Here is a 19,531-nt window from a genome sequence, read left to right as displayed (position 1 = left end):
AAGTAAAGAATGTGCCTTGTGAAACTATTGAAGGGAAGCGAGAAAGCAAATGGCAAGTCAAACAACCACTTCTGACTAACCTTGCCGACACTGGAAATGAATTCAGAAATGGATTCCTCACTATCAATGGTGGGTGTTTCTTTTTTGTTTGTTTTTTTAGAAATGAAAATTTATATATAAAAAATTAAAACTGGTACTTCTGCAGCTTAAAGCCCGTTTTTCTATGAGTTTCGCTCGGCAAATGATGGAAACTACCAGATTATACCAATGAACAAAAAGAGATGCAAGTGGGCAGACGGAAAAAATTGGAAGAAAAAAAAGGAAAGAATTTGAAAAGAAAAGAAAGGGCAGATTATCATTGTGCTTCTTTGAGCAACAAGCCTTGTGACAAGGAATGAAAATGAATAATTCTAGTATACCCCCTCCCCCAAATCTCCCCTATGTTAAGAACGGCTTTCAGAATAAACACCTCCAACCTTGAAAGCCGTTCTTAACGAGGGTTAGATTGTAAAAAAATACAAAAATAACTTACCATACACAAACAAAACAAAAAATATTTGTTCACTAATTAAAAAAAACAAACTTATTACCCCCCCCTCCCCCAAAAAAAAAAAAAACAACACAGTTGCCATAAATAAATAAAACAGTGAAATTATTATTGTAGATTGTTTGTTTTATTTTCTTTCGTTTTGTTAATTTTTTTTTTAATTGGCTTTCGTTCACTTGGTCATTCACAGTGGTTTCCATTGTCTACCGGGCATTGCCAAACGAGACTCATGGAAAAACAAGCTTTAAACTGCAGAAGTACTGAAAAATTAAATTGACATAGTTCTATGAGTTTATATGAATGTTCTAGTAATATACCTACATAAATAGCAAGTGTGAACAATGGCAAAGCATAATTTTTATATTAATATATAAAGTTTGTCACCAGATAAGAGTGAATCAGAACTAATTTTTAACAGGGAATAAAGTTTCAAATGAAATCTAAAAAATGGTTGATGCAAAAGCATTATACTGTATAAAGGTGTCACCTTTAGACCCTTTTTTAATCAGATTTTTTTCAATTATTGATTTTCAATCTTTATCGGAGGCATTCCGATACAAAACCTATCTAAGAACACTCCCAGACACAAAGTACATTTGTGTTAAATTAAAAAAAAATTAGCCCCAGTCGTTCTGGAGTCCATAGGGAACGAACTCACACACACAAAGTGCTTTTTATATCTTAGTAGAAGATATATTTCTTAGTCTTGTCTGATTGTCCATTCCACTTTTTCTTGGAAACTACTGAATCAATCTAACTGAAATTTTGTATGGACCTGAAGGTGAAGTGAACTAAGTATTATATTATCTCTATGATGGGCAGTTAAAAATTAATAAGAATTAATGGGAGTTAAAATATAATGCAAAAATATGCATAAATTCAACTGTTAATTTGGCATTAAGTACTCATTCTAAGTCAACAGGCTAAAAGTCAAGTAATAATATATAACAAATAATGGATCATGGGTATAAATGGCAGTCATAGATTTCATGGAGGATTTGGAACAGTTCAATTTAGTGTAGAGTACCTGTCGTATCATAGTGTGCATCCGTCTTTCCAATTTGAAATTGCATTAAAATCAAATTTTCTTTACATCTCTTTGATATGTCATACTATAATGTGGTGTGGCTGTTACATTCGAACCATGTCGTTACATTTCAACTACTTGGACCCACACGTTGTCTGGTACCATCACATTTTTTTTTTTTTTCATGTTCTTTTCCTCCTTCGCAGTATGGGTTCGAGCCTGCCTGCCTACTACCACGTTTTTTTCCTCAACACACACCTCCAAACACCTGGGAAACGCCGGGCACCCAGGTTAGTGGCTGGTAAAAAAAAAAAACCTTCCTGAGTCCAATATTCATATTTTTCTGTCTAACATTTTCAGTAAACATTAATTGGAATAAACATACAGAAGACAATGCCAAGTCTGCTGCAAAAAAGTTGGGCTCAGAAAAGCTTTTCGCACCTGCCAGTATCCTACCCCTTAATAAAACCACCATTTGCCCATGCATGGATTATTTTTACAAAACAGTCTCTAACCTAATAGATCACAAACCGTTTACCAAGCTCCAGCTTCCAATCACCACAGTGTTGTATCACTGTGCTTTTTTACAAATACTTCCACGGAATGAGCTCTGATGAACTTTTACTCGGCGTAAATACCTTCAACCAACCTGACCAGCAGAACCCCCCCCCCCCAATTAATTGTAGATGTCTTAAGATGGCAAAAAAAATTTTCTATTCAAATAGTTTCTTTTTTCAGACTACTCATCTTTGGAATTCCCTCCCTGCTCAGTTTCCTCCTACCAAAATGTAGAAATTTAAATGTAATGTGAACAATTATCTTCCTACAAAACTCCCTACTTAGGATTCCTCATATAACTTTAGCCTCTATCCTTATAATGTGCATTGTTTAGGCTAAAACAGCTGAAAAATCAAAACTGTTGACAGGGTGACAAATGCAAAAAAAGATGTTTACTTGGAATCAAAAAAAGTTTTGCATGTGAAAATTGTTTTAATGACTTTCTTTTTCTCTCTTCACATGTATGGGGGAAGTGGAATGCAACTTAAAAATGTTTTTAAATACTTGTTGTTTATGAAGGAATATAATTACAATCATTGTCTTGGGGGGGGGGACTAATTTTCACTTGAGTCATCCATTAATTAACAGTGAAACATTGCACCAGGATGCTCACTCATTGTAACAATCATTACTTCAATCACGAGATCAGTTTTTTTCTTTAGAAAAATCTTGATTGCAAAATGAAGCCTTTGAGCTCATTACTTGACCTCTGGGAACCACAGAACTACTGTTTCACGGTTTCATTGTATCCAGATACGTGTTAAGCACAAAAATTTAGTATTGGACAATTGTAGATATGCTTGGAAGGCAACTACGCAGCATTTTGTCTGTTACTTGGTTTCGCCCCATGATATATCATATTTTGGTGTAGAGCAATACCAACAATGAGAAGTTCAGCTAGTAAAATGGTGGCACAATTTACAAAGGTTTGGTTATAATTTAGAGGATAGAGTTGATGATCCATTGAGAAAAAATTGGTTAAATGTTCTTATTTTAAAATTTATTAAATGGTTGTGTAAGCTTAGAAGATTTCATTATCATCTGTAACAGTGCAGATGGTTATATGCAAATACTGAGCTGTATGTCACGGTAAGGAAAAAGAAGAAAGCACGTTCTGGAAGACAATCATGTGAGAAATGTCACAGCTGTAATGAGAAGTCATGCGTGGTGAGAGAATGAGGAAATGTCGTTACAAAAAAAAAAAAAAAACAGTCGAGTTATCTTCTGTCCCATTGCAACTGAAAGCCATTACACATATAAATTTTATAACTTGATATTTTATAACTTTATCTTATAAATTTTCCAACTCATGTAAAAAAGAGCAATTCTTAAGAGAAATTGACTTTCACAAAAAAAAAAGAAAAAAAAAAAGCAAATATTAAATGAACAAAAAAATCATGTTAAAATAAAAATTTATTTTGATTTTTTTTTATTGCGAAATATCAAAATAATTTTTAAATAATAAAAATTACATTATGGTTGTTTTGTGCCCTTAAACCAAGAGAAAGCAATAAAGTTTTAATGCACCTCCATTTGGAAGAAAAATCTATATAGCAATCATAAAAAAATCGAGCAAAAAAATAAAAAGTTTTAAAATAAAATTTATTTTTCTGTTTTTCTTCTAAATATAAAAAAAATAAAGTGTTCACAAAATATTCTTCATTGTGGCTTAAAAAAATCTTAATATACTTTTTTGTGATTTTTTTTAAATATCAAAATATTTAGGAAAATTTTAGAATATCATGATGAGAGTTAAAAATATGTTCATCATTCTTTTCTGTTAAAATTTTCCATTTAAAAATCAAGGAATCAAAAGAAATATTTTGTTCTTTAAAATCACCATAAGTCATAAAGAAAAGTTTTATAAAAACTGTGTTCAATTAATAATTTCATAAACAAAGGACACTATAATAATTAAATTTAAATGAAGAAAATGAAAAAAAAATTGGTAAAATATAAAAATTGTATAGTTAAAAGTAAACAAAAAGTAAAACAATTCCCAAATGACACCGGATAGGTACAGTCAATTTTCAATGAAATAGAAACTACTTGTTTGTTATCAAAATGCACCAATATTTGAAAAATGTATGATCTTTAGGCTACTCTGTCTCAAAATTGGACCATAAAAAAAAATGACCAGGTGATTAGAAAGACACACTAAGATGTTCACACATTGTTTCTTTATGACATCAAAATATTAAAATAAATATAAAGATTTTTTTTTTTTTTTTTTTAGTATTTAAAATGAAAAAAAATTTACTGTCTGTAAATATAAAATAAAACCAACTTCATAACTTAAAATTAAGACATAAAAAATATTTTTTGAGCATTTTGAACTGCTAATTGTAAAAATGGCTGACTTTAATGAAGATGGTAAATAATAAATTGTTATAAAAACAAAAGAAAAAACAAAGAAAACAGAATTTGAATAAATCAAGGATAAAACGATAAACTTTTCTGTTCTGGTTTGAAAATCTTAAAATAAATTATAACAAAAACAAATTTAAATACATTTCATGGTTTATCAGATTACATTTGTAAAACGTAAAATTAAATTAGCATTTGTCTCTCAAGCTATCATGGTCTTCGTTTGCTTTGAAATCTTGCTTTGGGTTTTTTTCTAATCGGAAATCGATGAAATTGAAATCCCTGGTTCCTTTCTGAAAATAAAGAAAAGAATCGAAATTAAATACTTGTTCTTACAAAATATTAATAAGTTAGATTTCTCCCCCCCCTCCTCCAAATAGACAAGATTTGTTGCTTTGTAAATAAACTAAAATGTATCTTTTTTGTTTATTTTTTTACTACTCACAAACCTTTCAAATCTAAGTGCATTTAGAGAATAAACAATTAATTTTTATTGATTTCCAATGACTTCCAATTGCAAAACACATTACCACAGTACTGCTTCCATGTTGATTCTTACTTGACTATCTTAAATTCAATGTTTAAAAATGTGTGCATATGAACAACGTATATGTAAGATAGCATGGTGTGTATATAACCATATATAAATAACATGTAGTATAACTGGATATGTAATATAAAATACATACTTCTGTTTGTCTTTTGTGGGGTGTTTGTACATTCAAATACATATAGTTCGCAATATGTATCCTTGTCTGCATGGTACATGGACAAAAGCAAATATTGTAGTTTATAGTTTCTGTTTTCTGGCAGTTGACCTTTGACTGAAGGATCTGCAACATGCTGAAAGAAGAAATCTCCTTTCAAAGGAAGCATTAATAACATTTTGCTATATTTTACATAATTTTATTTTCGTGCATTCATGCTTCCCTCAGAGTTTGCAAGCATTTCTCTTTTGGTTTCTACACCTTTCTAAAATGCGTCCATTAGTACTTCTGTGGACGTAAAAATATGATGATCGATCTCAAGTCCAAATCAGGGGAAACTAACTTGACTCTTTCTGACTGACTGCTCGACTCGTATTTACCTGAATAAATCAAAACGTATTTTGTTGTTCTATCTTAAGTAAGCCTTACATCAAAAGTCATCCTTGTTATTGTTAACTGTAAATATTATTCAAATCGGCTTTAAAACTATTTGCAACAATTCTATTTTATTTAACCTTTGTAATCGTTTAAGCAAAATTTGGTCAATCCTTTTGTTTATTTTGCTTAATTCTAACTGCTATGATTTCAAATATTTATCCTCTAGCATTCTTTCTCTGTGGAAATCTATATATCTAGAAAAGTGAGAATGCGTGTGTGTGTGTGAGAACATTTTTTAACCTATATACTCAACAAAGCTACAGACTTGAAATTTGGTATATAGGGTATTCAGACGTGTTGAAAACTTTCTTATTGGGTTTCATATGGAAAAAAAATTGCTTGGGGGTAAAAATACAAAAATTGGAATGTGTGTGTGTGGGGGGGGGCATTAAAATTTTATCTGTTTGTCAATTGTTTCACGAATGCGCATGTGTGAATTGTTCATGTGACAGATTCCTTGTTAAGAATAAGTAGGCTTGAAAACATTTTTAAAGATTGCGTCAAGCTAGCCTAATGGTTATCATACTTGACTCACTGTCTTTAGGTTTTTGTTTCGATCACAGCTCGAATATTTTTTTTTATTTACTTACAAATAGTGAGCTGTTTAGAAAAAATATAATACTCACATGCACATGTCTCAGTTTCTGTATGAATTAAAATATAATATTTATGCATATTTTATGACTGGGCAATGCCGGGTGGCCTTTCATATTTCAATAACATTGTATATTAGTTCAATCGTCCATCAATACCTGCAGTTTTATGGAAATACTGGAAATCTAGCTAGCAGACCCCTAACATACAAACAATTCTTGTCATAAACTGCTCCACAAGTAATCAAAAACACAGTTCGTTCCTTTGATCAATGTTAGCATTTCACATTTTTTACTGACAACCACAAGGATGGAATACTGTTGCCATATCTGGGCAGGAGCTGCTAAAAACAGCCTATCCTGCCTTGACAGAGTACAAAATAGACTTTGTGGCTTAGTGGGCGATGCCCTTTTCTCTACCCTGCAACCTCTCTCCCACAGAAGAGACATTGCGAGCCTATCCTTGTTTTATCGTTATTTCCATGGCAGATGCTTGTCTGAACTCCAATCTCTGGTCCCCCCCTCGCCAATCTTTTACGAAAAACACTCGTCTAGCCGAATCCACTGTGAAAAATTTCCCCCACTCTATATCTGTGCCTAAATCAAAACGTGGATTCCATGAACAAAACTTCTTTCTTAGAACTGCACGCCTGCGGAACTCTGTTCCGTCTGCCTGCTTCCCACCGGACTACAACTTGGATGTGTTCAAGTCCAATGTTAACAAATTCCCTTAAGTAAACACTTCATCAAATCTCCACACTAACGTAATGTACTTGCAATAACCCATATCCCTGAGTGGCTTCCGGGCCTTGATAAGTGGTGACCACTGTGTAAAAAAAAAAAAAAAAAATTAACCCTTATCCTTGAGTGAACCTTGGTCTTGATAAGAGATGACTCAATAAAAAAAAAAAAAAAAAAAAAAACGACTTCATACCGATGATGCTGATGCCAATGATAAAGTTACATGTGTCATGTTTAAAACACTGTGGAGTAAATCGATTCTGGAGCTTCGCTGAAGTTAACAGTGCTCTCAGGTTTAAATCTCTGATTTGAAGTGGAAGTATCTGTCAAGGTCACATTCATGTGTCAAAAAGAATCTTTTGCATATAACATGAAACTGCACCTGCTGGCAGCTGTTTATGTTATGGATAAATTTTCAAAGATACTCAAGACAAAAGAACTGCATTTAGCAAATATGCCATAAAACAATCCACTGGCAATATGAGATTGTTTGGAAAAAAACCAAAAAAAAAAAACCCACTAAAATAGATTCTATAATAATCTTTTCATCAACAATAATCCAACAGAGTACATTTTTGATCTCCTTGAGTTTAATATATGTGGATAAGTCTACAAAGTTAGAAAACAGCATAGCTGCCACAACTTCACATTCAGAATTGATGAAGCATAAAAAACTGCTTGCATCAGTTGTTAGTTGCCGAAATCATTTAAAACTTGTTTTTTTTTTTTTCAAAATTTGCAAAACTATCAATATCCCACTCTCCATACATATGAACTCATGTAAATCACACACTTTTCATTTCTTTCACAATTGTACATTAATTGCAATGCACCGGAGTGCAAGGATTTTATTATTATTATTATTATTATTATTATTATTATATCCTTGCTAAAAGAAAGAAAAATATATATATATAGAAAAAAGTAAAGATCTGATAAATAAAAAGAAAAACATGATCAAAATGCATAAATACAGGAGGGCACAAAAGTCACATTACCATTTTAAAATAAATTTTTTTCAATAAATCAACTTTGATTCACGTGACATTACTTTTCATACATAAATAAAAAAAAATAGATAAAATTCAAATCTTTAAACAATGCAATAAATAAAAAAGTACATTCATTCATTTACAAAACAATATTATATTTTAAAATGTCAAATTATTTCTGTACCACACTGTACAAGTTAATATTTGAAAATTTAGCATTTTTTTTGTCGATTAATTTTAAGTTTGAAATAGCATTTTTTTTAGCAGTTGTTTTTCTTTTTTTATCATTTACTTACTTTGTGAATCCTTAAGAAAAATGAAATTCTTCACAGATTCAGGGTTCACAAGCAGCACTGTTTGATTGTTATTTATTTTGGCTTCTAATGGTGGCACCACACATGTCTGCAGCACAAAAAGGGCTTGGTGTAAGGCTTCCACCTGGTTCACTGGAACATTTCTCAAACAAGAAATCTCTGGAAGAAACATCTCTGTAAGAACGTGTTCACTGACCATGACCCTCAACTGAAAATCCTCCATGTTCATTTGTTGGCAGATCTGAAATTGGTCACAGAGAATATTGTAGATGCACTCTAAGAAATCTTCCATGATTAAATGCATTTCAACATCAGTCAAGCGCAAGACAATTTTCAAAGTCCAGGGGGGTCGGAATAACTTCTGTGGTGGATAGACCTCGAGTTGTCTAGCACAGAAATTATAGAGTTCTCGGATACAGGGTGGAACTCGGGGACCTAAGTGAGCAGCGACAAGAAGGGCTCGGAAGACTGAAATATCACAGCAATGGGGATGAATTTGTGGAAGAAGGGATTTTAGACGATTATATGCATAGATGGCCGAATCAATATTTTCTGTCACCAGGCATCTCCGAATAAATCGGTTTGAAACATCCATCAAATCTTGAAAAGAGAAAATAAATGTAAAACAATTATGACATTAGGCACATTCATAGAAATTCTGAGGTTAATGAGAGAAAACATTTTTAATTTAATAAAATATGGATTAGTAAACATTTCACTCTTTATGAGTTCATTTCTATAAAGGATTAGTGGGGAACTATCTATGGTTTCTAAAGTTTTTAATTATCTCCCTTTCATGCTATTTGGAATAAAGTATGAACACACACAAATAATGATTAAATAATTACCAAATAATTAATTAAAAGAAATTAAATAAACATCAATACAAATAAATTATTTGATTAACAACCATTTCTATTTACCTATTTGATAAAAAAAAAAAATAAATAGAACATACTCCAACTATTTTGGAGAAAAGATTAAAAATTAAAAAATATATAAAAAAAAACAAACAATAATTCTTCTGTGCCTTGGAACAAAATATTCTAATGCTACACTTAATATATTCTCTATTCGGTCAGTGAAGGTGAAGTCCGTCAAGACTGAGGCAATATTTTATTTTCGTTCTAATCTGGAGTGCCTCTTTTTGAGAAGCTGAATTTTCCCCACATTAAATACAGACCTTGTCTTTAACTTTGCTCTCACAGAGGGAGTGGGGAGTAAATAAATAAATAACAGTTAAATAAACAGGGAAGTAACTCCTTGATCAAAAAAAAAACACTTACATCTCTTTAGAAAAGTACTCACACCAAAAAGCATCCTATATCAAAGCCACAATTCACCCATCCATGGAGTACTGTTGTAACATCTAGTCTTTCACCCTTAGACAAAGTTAAAAAAAGAGCCTCCAATCTAATAGGTTCAACATTATTGGCTAAGCTCCAATCCCATCGCTGCAATATTGCATCCCTGTGCCTATTTTACAAGTACTTTAATAGAATGTGCTCTGATCAAATCGCAGCACTTGTGCCCTCTTGAATAACTTGATACAGCCCATCTCTATACTGTTGAGGTTCCTGATGTCAGAAAGCCTATACTCAAGTTTTTTTTTCCCTCCAACTGCTGAACTTTGGAATTCCCTCCCTGCATCCTGCTTCCCAGAATGTGCTAACATGCAGATGTTTAAATGTAATGTAAATAAACATTTCACTGCTCAACTCTTCTTAGTGCCCTGCTAGACATTTGGGGGTCGAAAATAAGTAAAAAAAAAAAAAAAAAAAAAAATAGTACATAATAACTTAAAAATTTAGTTTAATTCAGATTAAAGTAAAATATTTGTTAAAAAATCTTCAACTTACCAGTAAAATTCATACACGGATATTCTAAAACACAAAAACATAATAAATAAAATAAAAGTTTAATGAAAAACATAAGAAAAAAATGTAAACAAAACCTATCATATATATATATATATATATATATATATATATATATATATATATATATATACTAGCATTTCAGCCTGGCGTTGCCTGGGTGTTTGGAGGTGTACGTTAAGCAAAAAAAAAAAAAAAACGGTCAATTTTTTTTTTAACTTTGACCCCTATTATGACCCCTTAATGTCCAAGTAACCTATATCTAAAATTTCAAGTGTTTAGACCTAAAATTGTCGGAGGAGTTTGGTAGAGTTCTCAAAGGTCAAATCGTTGAACTTTGACCCTTTAACAGCGAAATTTCTGGCCGAAAAGCAATCATATAGATTTTCCCAAATCTCAGTACTCTGAATATAAAATTTCGAGTCTGTAGACTGAAAATTAACAGAGTTATTGTGAAGGAAAATGTACACAGATAGACAGACAGACATGTTCACTTTTATAGATATACTAGCATGGGTGCCCGAGTATTTGGAGGTGTATGCTGAGTAAAAAAAAAAAAAAAAAAGCGGTCAATTTTTTTAACTTTGACCCCTATTATGATCCCTTAAAATTTATTGTTTGGGCTCAAACTAAGTTATTAAGTTAGATCCGGATCCAAGGAACCTATATCTAAAATTTCAATTGTTTAGACCCAAAATTGTCGGAGGAGTTTGGTAGAGTTCCCCAAGGTCAAATCGTAGAACTTTGACCCCTTAATTGTCAAATTTCTGGCCGAAAACCCAATCACATCGATTTTCCCAAATCTCAGTACCCTATATATCAAATTTCAAGTCTGTAGACTTAAAATTGACAGAGTTATTGTGTAGGGAAATGGACACACACAGAGACAGACAAACACTTTCACTTTTATAGATTATATATATATGTATATATATATATATATATATATATCGGTTTTATATAAAAAAAATAACAGTATAGCTACATTCCAAGACTCAAATATTTATTTTTCATGCAAAACAGCTCCTTCAGTGGTACACTTTTACAGATCCGATTCATTATGCAGAAACAGTTGGTTATTATTATGTCAATATTGACTCTTCTTTGTGCATATGTAACCAAGTTATGGGGTTGATATGCCGTTATAGAGAAAGAGCCAAAAGAACGAAAAAATAGGACGATCAAATGACTCTTTGGTTAGAACAGACAAAGGTAAAAGTATGTCAAGAGATACTTATTGTTGTAACGGCCAGAGTTTGGAGTGAGCTGGCTGTTTATTTTGAAACACAGAATTCGAGATGAAATGACAGGCGGTTGTTTATTTTAGAAAACAAGGTTTGAAAGCTGATGACAGGCAAGTTTTCTTGTTGTAAACAAATACAAACTCGTGATGTTTAAAGGGCATTGATGGATATGTATTTATTCCTCGAACACAGAGAAAAGAAGAGAAGGAGAAGAGAGGAGGGGGAGAAGAGAAGGAGAAGAGAGAATTCGATTTTGGCGAATTCAGATGGTGTTAAAGTCGGGCAGAGAGGGCTTTTGACTTAAAACACGTATCTCCAATGGCCGAAAAACTTATCTGAACTCGAGTCACAAGCTACCGTTTTAAAATAGCTACAGCCAACTTCCTTCAAACTCTGAAATATTATTAGACCATTATTATTGTGAATAAACCCAGATTAATTGTTTATTCGTGTGTGGAATCGTTTTTATTTCCTTTTTCACCACATTAAAATCCACAGCTCTCTTATCGGCGATGTTCGCCGGTAAGCGGGTACACTACGTCAGGTCTGGAGTATAAATTTAAACGACCAACTGATAATTCTGTCACTACCAATACCAGCAACATTAACACGGCTAAGAATTATCACCGGCAGTGGTCACTGGAAGGATGAAAATAGTGAGCTGCAAACCACCAGAGTCGGGTCGTTTTCAGGCTGCCGTAATTGGAGTGGAAGAGTTCTGAGGTCGACGATCGTCTCAACCGACCAGCTGAAGGTGGTGACACATATACTCTTCAGAAAAAGTAGAAATTCTTTGCTTAGAAAGAAAAAAATGCATGACGATATAATGTTGGAAAAAAGAAAGAAAACTCATAGAAGACTCAGCAATGTACTGTGAAGCTCACAATGCATTGTAGTTTACATTACACCGCAGAATCTACTGCTGATTTTATAAAATTATATACAAATAATAGCTTCATTTAAAGTTTAAAATGCAAATGTCAAGTATCATGGTTCAATTCATTTCAAATAAGTCTTATCAAATAACCAACTGTTGATTTTATATTATTTTTACATAATCACTTGAATTAAAGTTAAACATACAAAAGTCAAGTATAATGGTTTAATTGTGCTCTCAAAAAGAAACATTCATTTTGAATGCGCTCCTGTCTTATAAAAGAATCTACATTTTATTTTATAGGCTAGGTCTTTCTGGTTGTACAGTGATAAAACTTCTCCAATATACTTGTGATGTTAAGTTGTATAAAAGTATTCAGCTTGATAAAAATCGGACTCTTTTCTTTAATTGGATTTTTTCGATATTTATCAGACGCATTCTGTTCATCAGGCACAGCACTTGAATCTCTCTAAAACACAATTGTGATGGCGGAGTGACACAAAGAACATGCAGATAATTTGTATTATTTGGATTACAGTTCTCATCTTGAGTGTTATTTGCATAACATTTTGGTCGATGTCAGCTATGATCTTCTTCAGGTGTATCCTGCAGAACTCTGGAATCTTTCTGTTGAACTTTGAAATCTGCATGGAATTTCAAGGACCTGTGGTGTAATAAATAAAGTACTTGTAAGTTGTAAGTTACACTCTCCTGGAGGTTAAAGGTTCAATCCTCAGGGTGGGTAACACTGTATACAATTGCGAATTACTTAGAACTTCTACCCGACGGAATGAGAACATGCTATTCCCATGGATTAAATAAAGGGTTCTGTTTGAAATTTTGTGCCAATTCTTGAGTCCAACAGGAAGATTCTAAAGTTTGAAGAAGGTCAGCGGTTACATCAACTGAAATATTGTGTGAATAACTTTGAAGATGAGAACAGTAATCTGAATGATTCAAATGATACACATTATAAATCCTTATCTAAAAAATTCAGAAACATAATGTGCAGATAATGGTTTTCAAGAGGGTTGGATTGGATGTGTTCGTCTGTGTGAATGACAAGGACCATCTGATCTGATCATCCTGGAGGGATGATGGGTGACACATGATGAATTGTGAAGCAAGAGTTGCATAATTTCTAAACACTTTTCTTCTGAATCAGAACTGTTAGAGTTCAGTGGCAAGGAGGTCCAGAACAACTGGAAAAAATACAAAGATAAGTGGAAAGCACATACAGCACTTGGTATTTCCAAATGGTCACCTATTTTATTACTGACCAGGCTCAACTTTGGTAATCTAGGGGTTCACTTATGATGCATTGTAAGCCATTGTTGAAAGAAACCCAACTAATACAGTGCTAGAGCATGGACTTTGTAAGGTCGGACTATTGGTTCTTCATGATCTCTCTACAGACAATCACAAAAACATGTTGAATACTGTGCCTCACAAAATCCTCATGAGTTGAAAACGCATTACAGAAGGTATCCATTGTTTCTAAAGACATGTGTAACAAGACTGAGTATATATGCATGTAAAAATATAATAAAAAATGCAATCTTCCACATAAAATTAAAGTAAGCATAAAAGTAGAACATTCCATTAGAAATTAAAATATTAAAATTAAAGCTGTGTCAGGATATGACATTAGAGAAAGTTGAGTGACACATAGATAAGCTGGGAAAATCTTTCTCTTTTGTCAGAACTGTGAGAGGGAATAGTCAGGTTTGAAACAGCTGCTCTTTCCCCTATATGGTATTATTATGTATCCATACTGTATACTGGAAAAGACAAAGAAAATCTTTAAAAAATGTTTGTTAAATCCCAAATGATTATGTGCAATCATTTTTAGTAGCTTTCACAACTACTGTTATTAAAAAAACGTTAACAGCAACAATGAGACATCACATGGATCAAAGAGAGAATGAGAGCAGTTCCTTGGAAGCATTAAAAGTGTGAACATGTGGTTTTACAAATGTGCAAATAAGATATGAAAAAGTGATGATCGATCTATCATTGGTCATTTTCATGTATGAATAAACCTTATTTCCTCAGTCTGATAGAATCACCAAAAAGTGCACATACAGCATCAAGCAGCTAACAATGTAATGAAATTTCATGTATGACACAAGGTTTTAATGCAACAACAAAATAAATGAGAATTCATAGTATTTTAAAAAATTAAATACTTGAAAAGAGAAAAATATAAAAGAAAATGGTAAAAAAAGAAAAAAAAACAAAGGAAAAAGAAAAGAAAAGGAAAAGAAAAAGAAAACAGATAGAAAAAATAAAAAAAAAATAATGAAAAACTTACGTTTCAGATTAATAGGAAATAATTCATTGTTCGTGTGCCAACGATTAGTTTCTTCTGCAATTACAAAGAAAATGTGCTGACATTTTATCATAGAAGAAATCAAAGAAAGTGAATAATAAATATTTAACAAGTTTTACTTTGTATCGTTTGGTTGATGACATTAATGGGCTAGCTGGATGCAAAGAAGAACTTAACAATCTAGCTAGAACATCTGCCAGATATGTTATGGAGATCAAAAACAAACAAACAAACAAAAAAAAAAACAAAAAAAAACACACACACACAGCTGGTAACAATCAGTTCTGAATCAATTTGTTATAAGGTTACTACAGTCTGTGAGAGTCTGAAATACAATCTTTTCAAGTATTTAAAAAAATGGCACACTTCTTGGATTTCTCATATTGCCTCAGTTAGTGCTATCCTCATCCCATATCCATTTTTTTTAATACTGTGATACCATGTGCCCTCCACTCGACAATGATCGCTGACTCAAACATTGTGTGCCATGGGTTTCTTCTCCTCCTGTTCTAGCCATGCTGTCATCTCTTATACACTGGCAACTGCTGAAGGGGCGCACTGGCTTGCAAATATAAAAACAAAATAAAACAAAGACACAGGCACTTTCTGTAAATATTAGTGTTCATGTGACACCATTGGCCCTCTACACGCTTACATCCATATCTTAGCTTTTCTATCAAGGCAGAGTGTGCCAGCTGATGTTATCTTGATCTCCCAAGTTTTCCCATGATCTGCCTTTCAAAGCATTTAGCTTACCACTGTCATCAACTGTCACTGTCCTCAACTGCCGTAAACCCAAAACTGTCCGCAAATTGCTCCCAACCATCATAAAACTGTAGCGAAATTCATGGCCAATCCTAAAATCTAGCTATAAAATATTGTGATCAATCTTTGTTCTCCTTTACGTGGTGAACAACTTCGTATTTATTGTCTTTCTACTAACTTCATTTTCTATACCTTTGTCTTCCAATAAACTTATTTTCTCTTGTCTTTTGTCATATTTCCTTTTCTCTTTCTACCACATTTCTCAGCACTTGAGGGGGGGGGTATGCTGACAATATCACAATACATGTTAAATTTCCCAAGGAATCATATTTTACCCTCATTCCTAGGTGTTATGGAGTATTATTGTTGTTTTATATGGATGGCTGTGTTCTTTTGTTCTTTCTCTATAATCACAACATTCATTAAATTTTCATATAAAGCATTTGAACCTACGTCAATGATAATATTTTTCTGCCATAGAAAATTCAGAAAGCCCAAATGAGGATAATTATCTGGAAAATATTTGCCCTATTGATCTCTATCTGCTGATCATCTGATTGAGGTCCTATGGAGTCACATGATCATTATTTGAAAAGGAGTCTACCTGCCTATCAAGCTCCTGTTCCGTTGCTACACTGTTGTATCCATGCTTGCTTCACAAGTACTTCAATGGAATGTGCTCCGACAAACTTAATGCATTTGTTCCTATTCCACTAATGTAAATACACTTTACAAACAGCAAAAATCACACCTCCTTCACTACAGAGGTCCCTTAGATGCTGGAAGGCTTTCTATTCTTTTCTTGGACTGCTTGCCTTTGGAATTCCTTTCCTGCTCTCTGACTGCACCAACAAGCAGAAATTTAAATGTTATGTAAATAAACATCTTACTGCACAACTCCCTACTTAACATCTCAGTAGTAGTATACTTTGTCTGACAAAGAAAAAAAACAATATTTGGTGAATCAGAAAAACAGGTGACTAAGTCCGCAGAAAACATTATTTTGAATGTTACAGGGTTTGTCTCTTCACTGCTTTGGTTGCTTCTTGGGTCAAAAGTACTAGTTCAAAAATCTATTTATGACAATCAGTCCGAAAGATAATGGGTCAGGAACTAACCCAGTACCTGTCGGACTGAGGTATGCCACCTGGATATAACCTAGGAGGTCCACCCTCCCAGTCCTTGCTACCTGGCTTTCAGATGGAGCAAGTTTAATGTTTGTTGTTTGAGGAATGTTGATGGGATGCCCAGGCAATTTTTGCTAGGCCAGAGTACCCCTCCATTAAGGGCGATGGCTTAACATCCCCACTACTGACCTTGCGTCACATCTTGCTGTAGTGGATAGCAAGTAAATATAAAATGTTATAGTTTCACTGTTTTTAATTTGTTTTTAGTATTCTAAAAACTATATTACTTTATGAAATATTGATTTCTTTCTTTTTCTATTTATATTATAGAATAATTTTTTATCTAACACTTTTTGCTGCAGACTCAGAGTCACCTATTCTTCTGATTCACCCAATACTTTTTTCTTTTTAACAATTACTTTATTACAGAACCAAAAGGAAAAAAGGTAACTTTAGCTGTTATATCTTAATCTCAGCTATTCGAAAGAGAAAAAAAAAACCATGTTATCAAACAAACAAAACATGTCATGATGTAATGAATACGAGTTTATCTATGCAAGAATATGATTGGCTGGTGTAAGTCATAAATACAGATGAGTATAGCAGCCTGAGATGGATGTTGAGATGGATGTTGATGGATATGCCAATAGCATATTACCAGCTCCAATTACGAACAACTGTTCATTAAAGCGACTTACTAGACTGCATTACTTGATTACTATAGCCAAGATCACTTAGCTACTTACAAACAAATATAGCCCTTTCTGTGACATATCACTTCAGCTGCTTGGTAGGAGCTGTTATCTATGTAATGATGCTGGGATCAAAGAATTGGTCCATTATAGTGCTACATCTGGGAAGGAGCTGCTATAAACAGCCTATGCTGCCTTGACAGAGTATTAAATAGACTTCTTGGCTTAGTGGGGGATGCCCTTTTCTCTACCCTGCAACCTCTCTCCCACAGAAGAGACATTGTGAGCCTATCTTTGTTTTATTGTTATTTCCATGGCAAGTGCTTGTCTGAGCTCCAATCTCTGGTCTCCTCTCGCCAATCTTTCACGATAAACACCCGTCTAGCTGAAACCACTGTCAATAATTTTTCCCACTCTTTATCTGTGCCTAAATCAAAACTTATATTCCATGAACAAAGCTTCTTTCTTAGAACTGCACGCTTGCAGAACTCTCTACCGCTTGCCTGTTTCCCACCTGACTTCAACTTAGATGTCTTCAAGTCCAACATAAACAAATTCCTGATGAACCGCCCCCTTAAGTAATGACACTTTATCAAATCTCCAATACTAACGAATACTACAACACTATCCCATTGATTACTGTACACGCAATAACCCTTATCCCCGAGTGGCTTCTGGGCCTTGATAAGTGGGGACCTCCATGTAAAAAAAAAAAAAAAAAAAAAAAAAAAATTCAGCATTAATGTTTCACAGATATACTAATTGTAATATAGTGCCCTGGAAGAAAGAAAATAACATGTTCTCCCCTCAACCTTAACCCAATATGAGTATTACTCAATATAGAAAATTGTAGCATAAATGGCAGAGAAATGTTTCCTGATGAGTGACGTGCTGTAGATGCTTACCTTGAATGATAGTAACAAATAAAGAAAAGACACGGCATCCGTTTGGAAGTTTGTTAGAATCAGACAATTGTTCAATCAGAGAGTGGAGGAGTTTTTTCAACCATTGTTTCAAGTGTAAATTGTTTATAAATTCTGCTGAAGGAAGATCATAAAACCAACCTAACCCTGGAAGTAGAAAACATGGAAAGCAAAATAAAAATTTAACAAAATATACTGTATATGATTTGGATTAATCAGACGACTGTTCTCATTTTGGGTGTTATTCTCATAATGTTATCGTCAATGTAACCTTAGACCTCCTTTAGGGGTATCTTGTCAACCGTGAAATCTGTTAAACAAAACCTTGTATTTAATCCACATATTCTTAGTATCACCTGTCCTGAGGATTGGACCCTAATCCTCCAGAAGACTTTTACTTAAAACTGATTACTACTAAGGATTGGATAAAAGGTTCTATTTAAAATTCCATACAGATTCCCAGAGTTTAATGAAATGCATCTGAAGCAAATAAGAGATTACATTGATGGAAACGTTATAAGAATAACATCTAAAATGAGAATGCTAATTCAAATAACAGAAATTATCCTCATCTAAAAAATTCCAAAACAAAATATATATCTGATACTTATTTGCCAGCCCACAAGATAATATCTCTTGGTATTGTCAAAAGCGTTCTTTCAAAGTCTATAAATTTGAACTTTTATTCAGAGTTTCTTGTTTATTATTATTATTTAATTGCTTTTTTAATTTGTTCAAATTTGTAAATTTAAATGAGAATCATAAAAAAATAAAAATATCTATTAGCAATAAAACCATTGAATGAAAGTTCCAATTTATAAAATTTCAAAAGAAAAGTACAATTTTAAGTGCAATTTAAGACCAACAATCACTTTCATCTAAAATGTGGATGAAAACAAAATAAAAATTGAAGCTAGTTTTAGTTTATATTTTTCCTACAATGTTCATCAAAACTAAAGAAGGTTCAGAAAAAACTCAATATCTGTATTAAAAATATTCTTCATAGTTGACTTTTATTGCATTCTCAGAAAATGTGTTAAATTCAACATTGGCGAATAAACATGTAGGAAAAAATAATATTGGACATTTTTAAGAACACAATATATTTATACACGTACAAATTTATGATTTGTTGAAAGTTATTTTTTATGATTATTAGTTGGAAAGTCGAGTTCTTTGTAAAATGTTTGGAGTGAGAAAAGTTCAAAGTGTTAAAAATCAATGTATGAATATATTTGTTTTCTATCAGTGTGTATATGTGTGTGACAGACTTAGGAATCGTGTGTGTGTGTGCTGCTTTTTGTTAGTATGTGTATGATAGCATACGACGGAGTTGAGAATTGTGATTTATTCTTCCTAATTCCTAAATGGCAAGGAAGCAAAGTGTAATATTATGTTAGCATCATCCTG

General features: G+C 32.8%; 1 protein-coding gene across 2 annotated transcripts in view; it reads right to left on the bottom strand.

Annotated features, from left to right (window-relative positions):
* Positions 1-3,555: 3,555 nt before the first annotated feature.
* LOC145283605 (uncharacterized) overlaps positions 3,556-19,531 on the bottom strand; it is a 77,934-nt gene continuing 61,958 nt past the window's right edge. For both annotated transcript variants that reach the window (XM_080132544.1, XM_080132543.1), the window contains exons 14-18: positions 18,104-18,268; positions 14,597-14,650; positions 10,144-10,167; positions 8,267-8,884; positions 3,556-4,792 (exon numbers count right to left, since the gene is read on the bottom strand). In XM_080132544.1, coding sequence (XP_079988670.1) covers positions 4,710-4,792; positions 8,267-8,884; positions 10,144-10,167; positions 14,597-14,650; positions 18,104-18,268 — 944 coding nt within the window. In that variant the 3' untranslated portion in view covers positions 3,556-4,709. The remainder of the gene's footprint in view (positions 4,793-8,266; positions 8,885-10,143; positions 10,168-14,596; positions 14,651-18,103; positions 18,269-19,531) is intronic.

This window comes from Euprymna scolopes, chromosome 8 (genome assembly GCF_053919585.1).
Source record: "Euprymna scolopes isolate OS-2025 chromosome 8, ASM5391958v1, whole genome shotgun sequence".
Classification (NCBI taxonomy): Eukaryota; Metazoa; Mollusca; class Cephalopoda; order Sepiida; family Sepiolidae; genus Euprymna; species Euprymna scolopes.
This window is presented reverse-complemented; position numbering and strand designations above follow the sequence as displayed.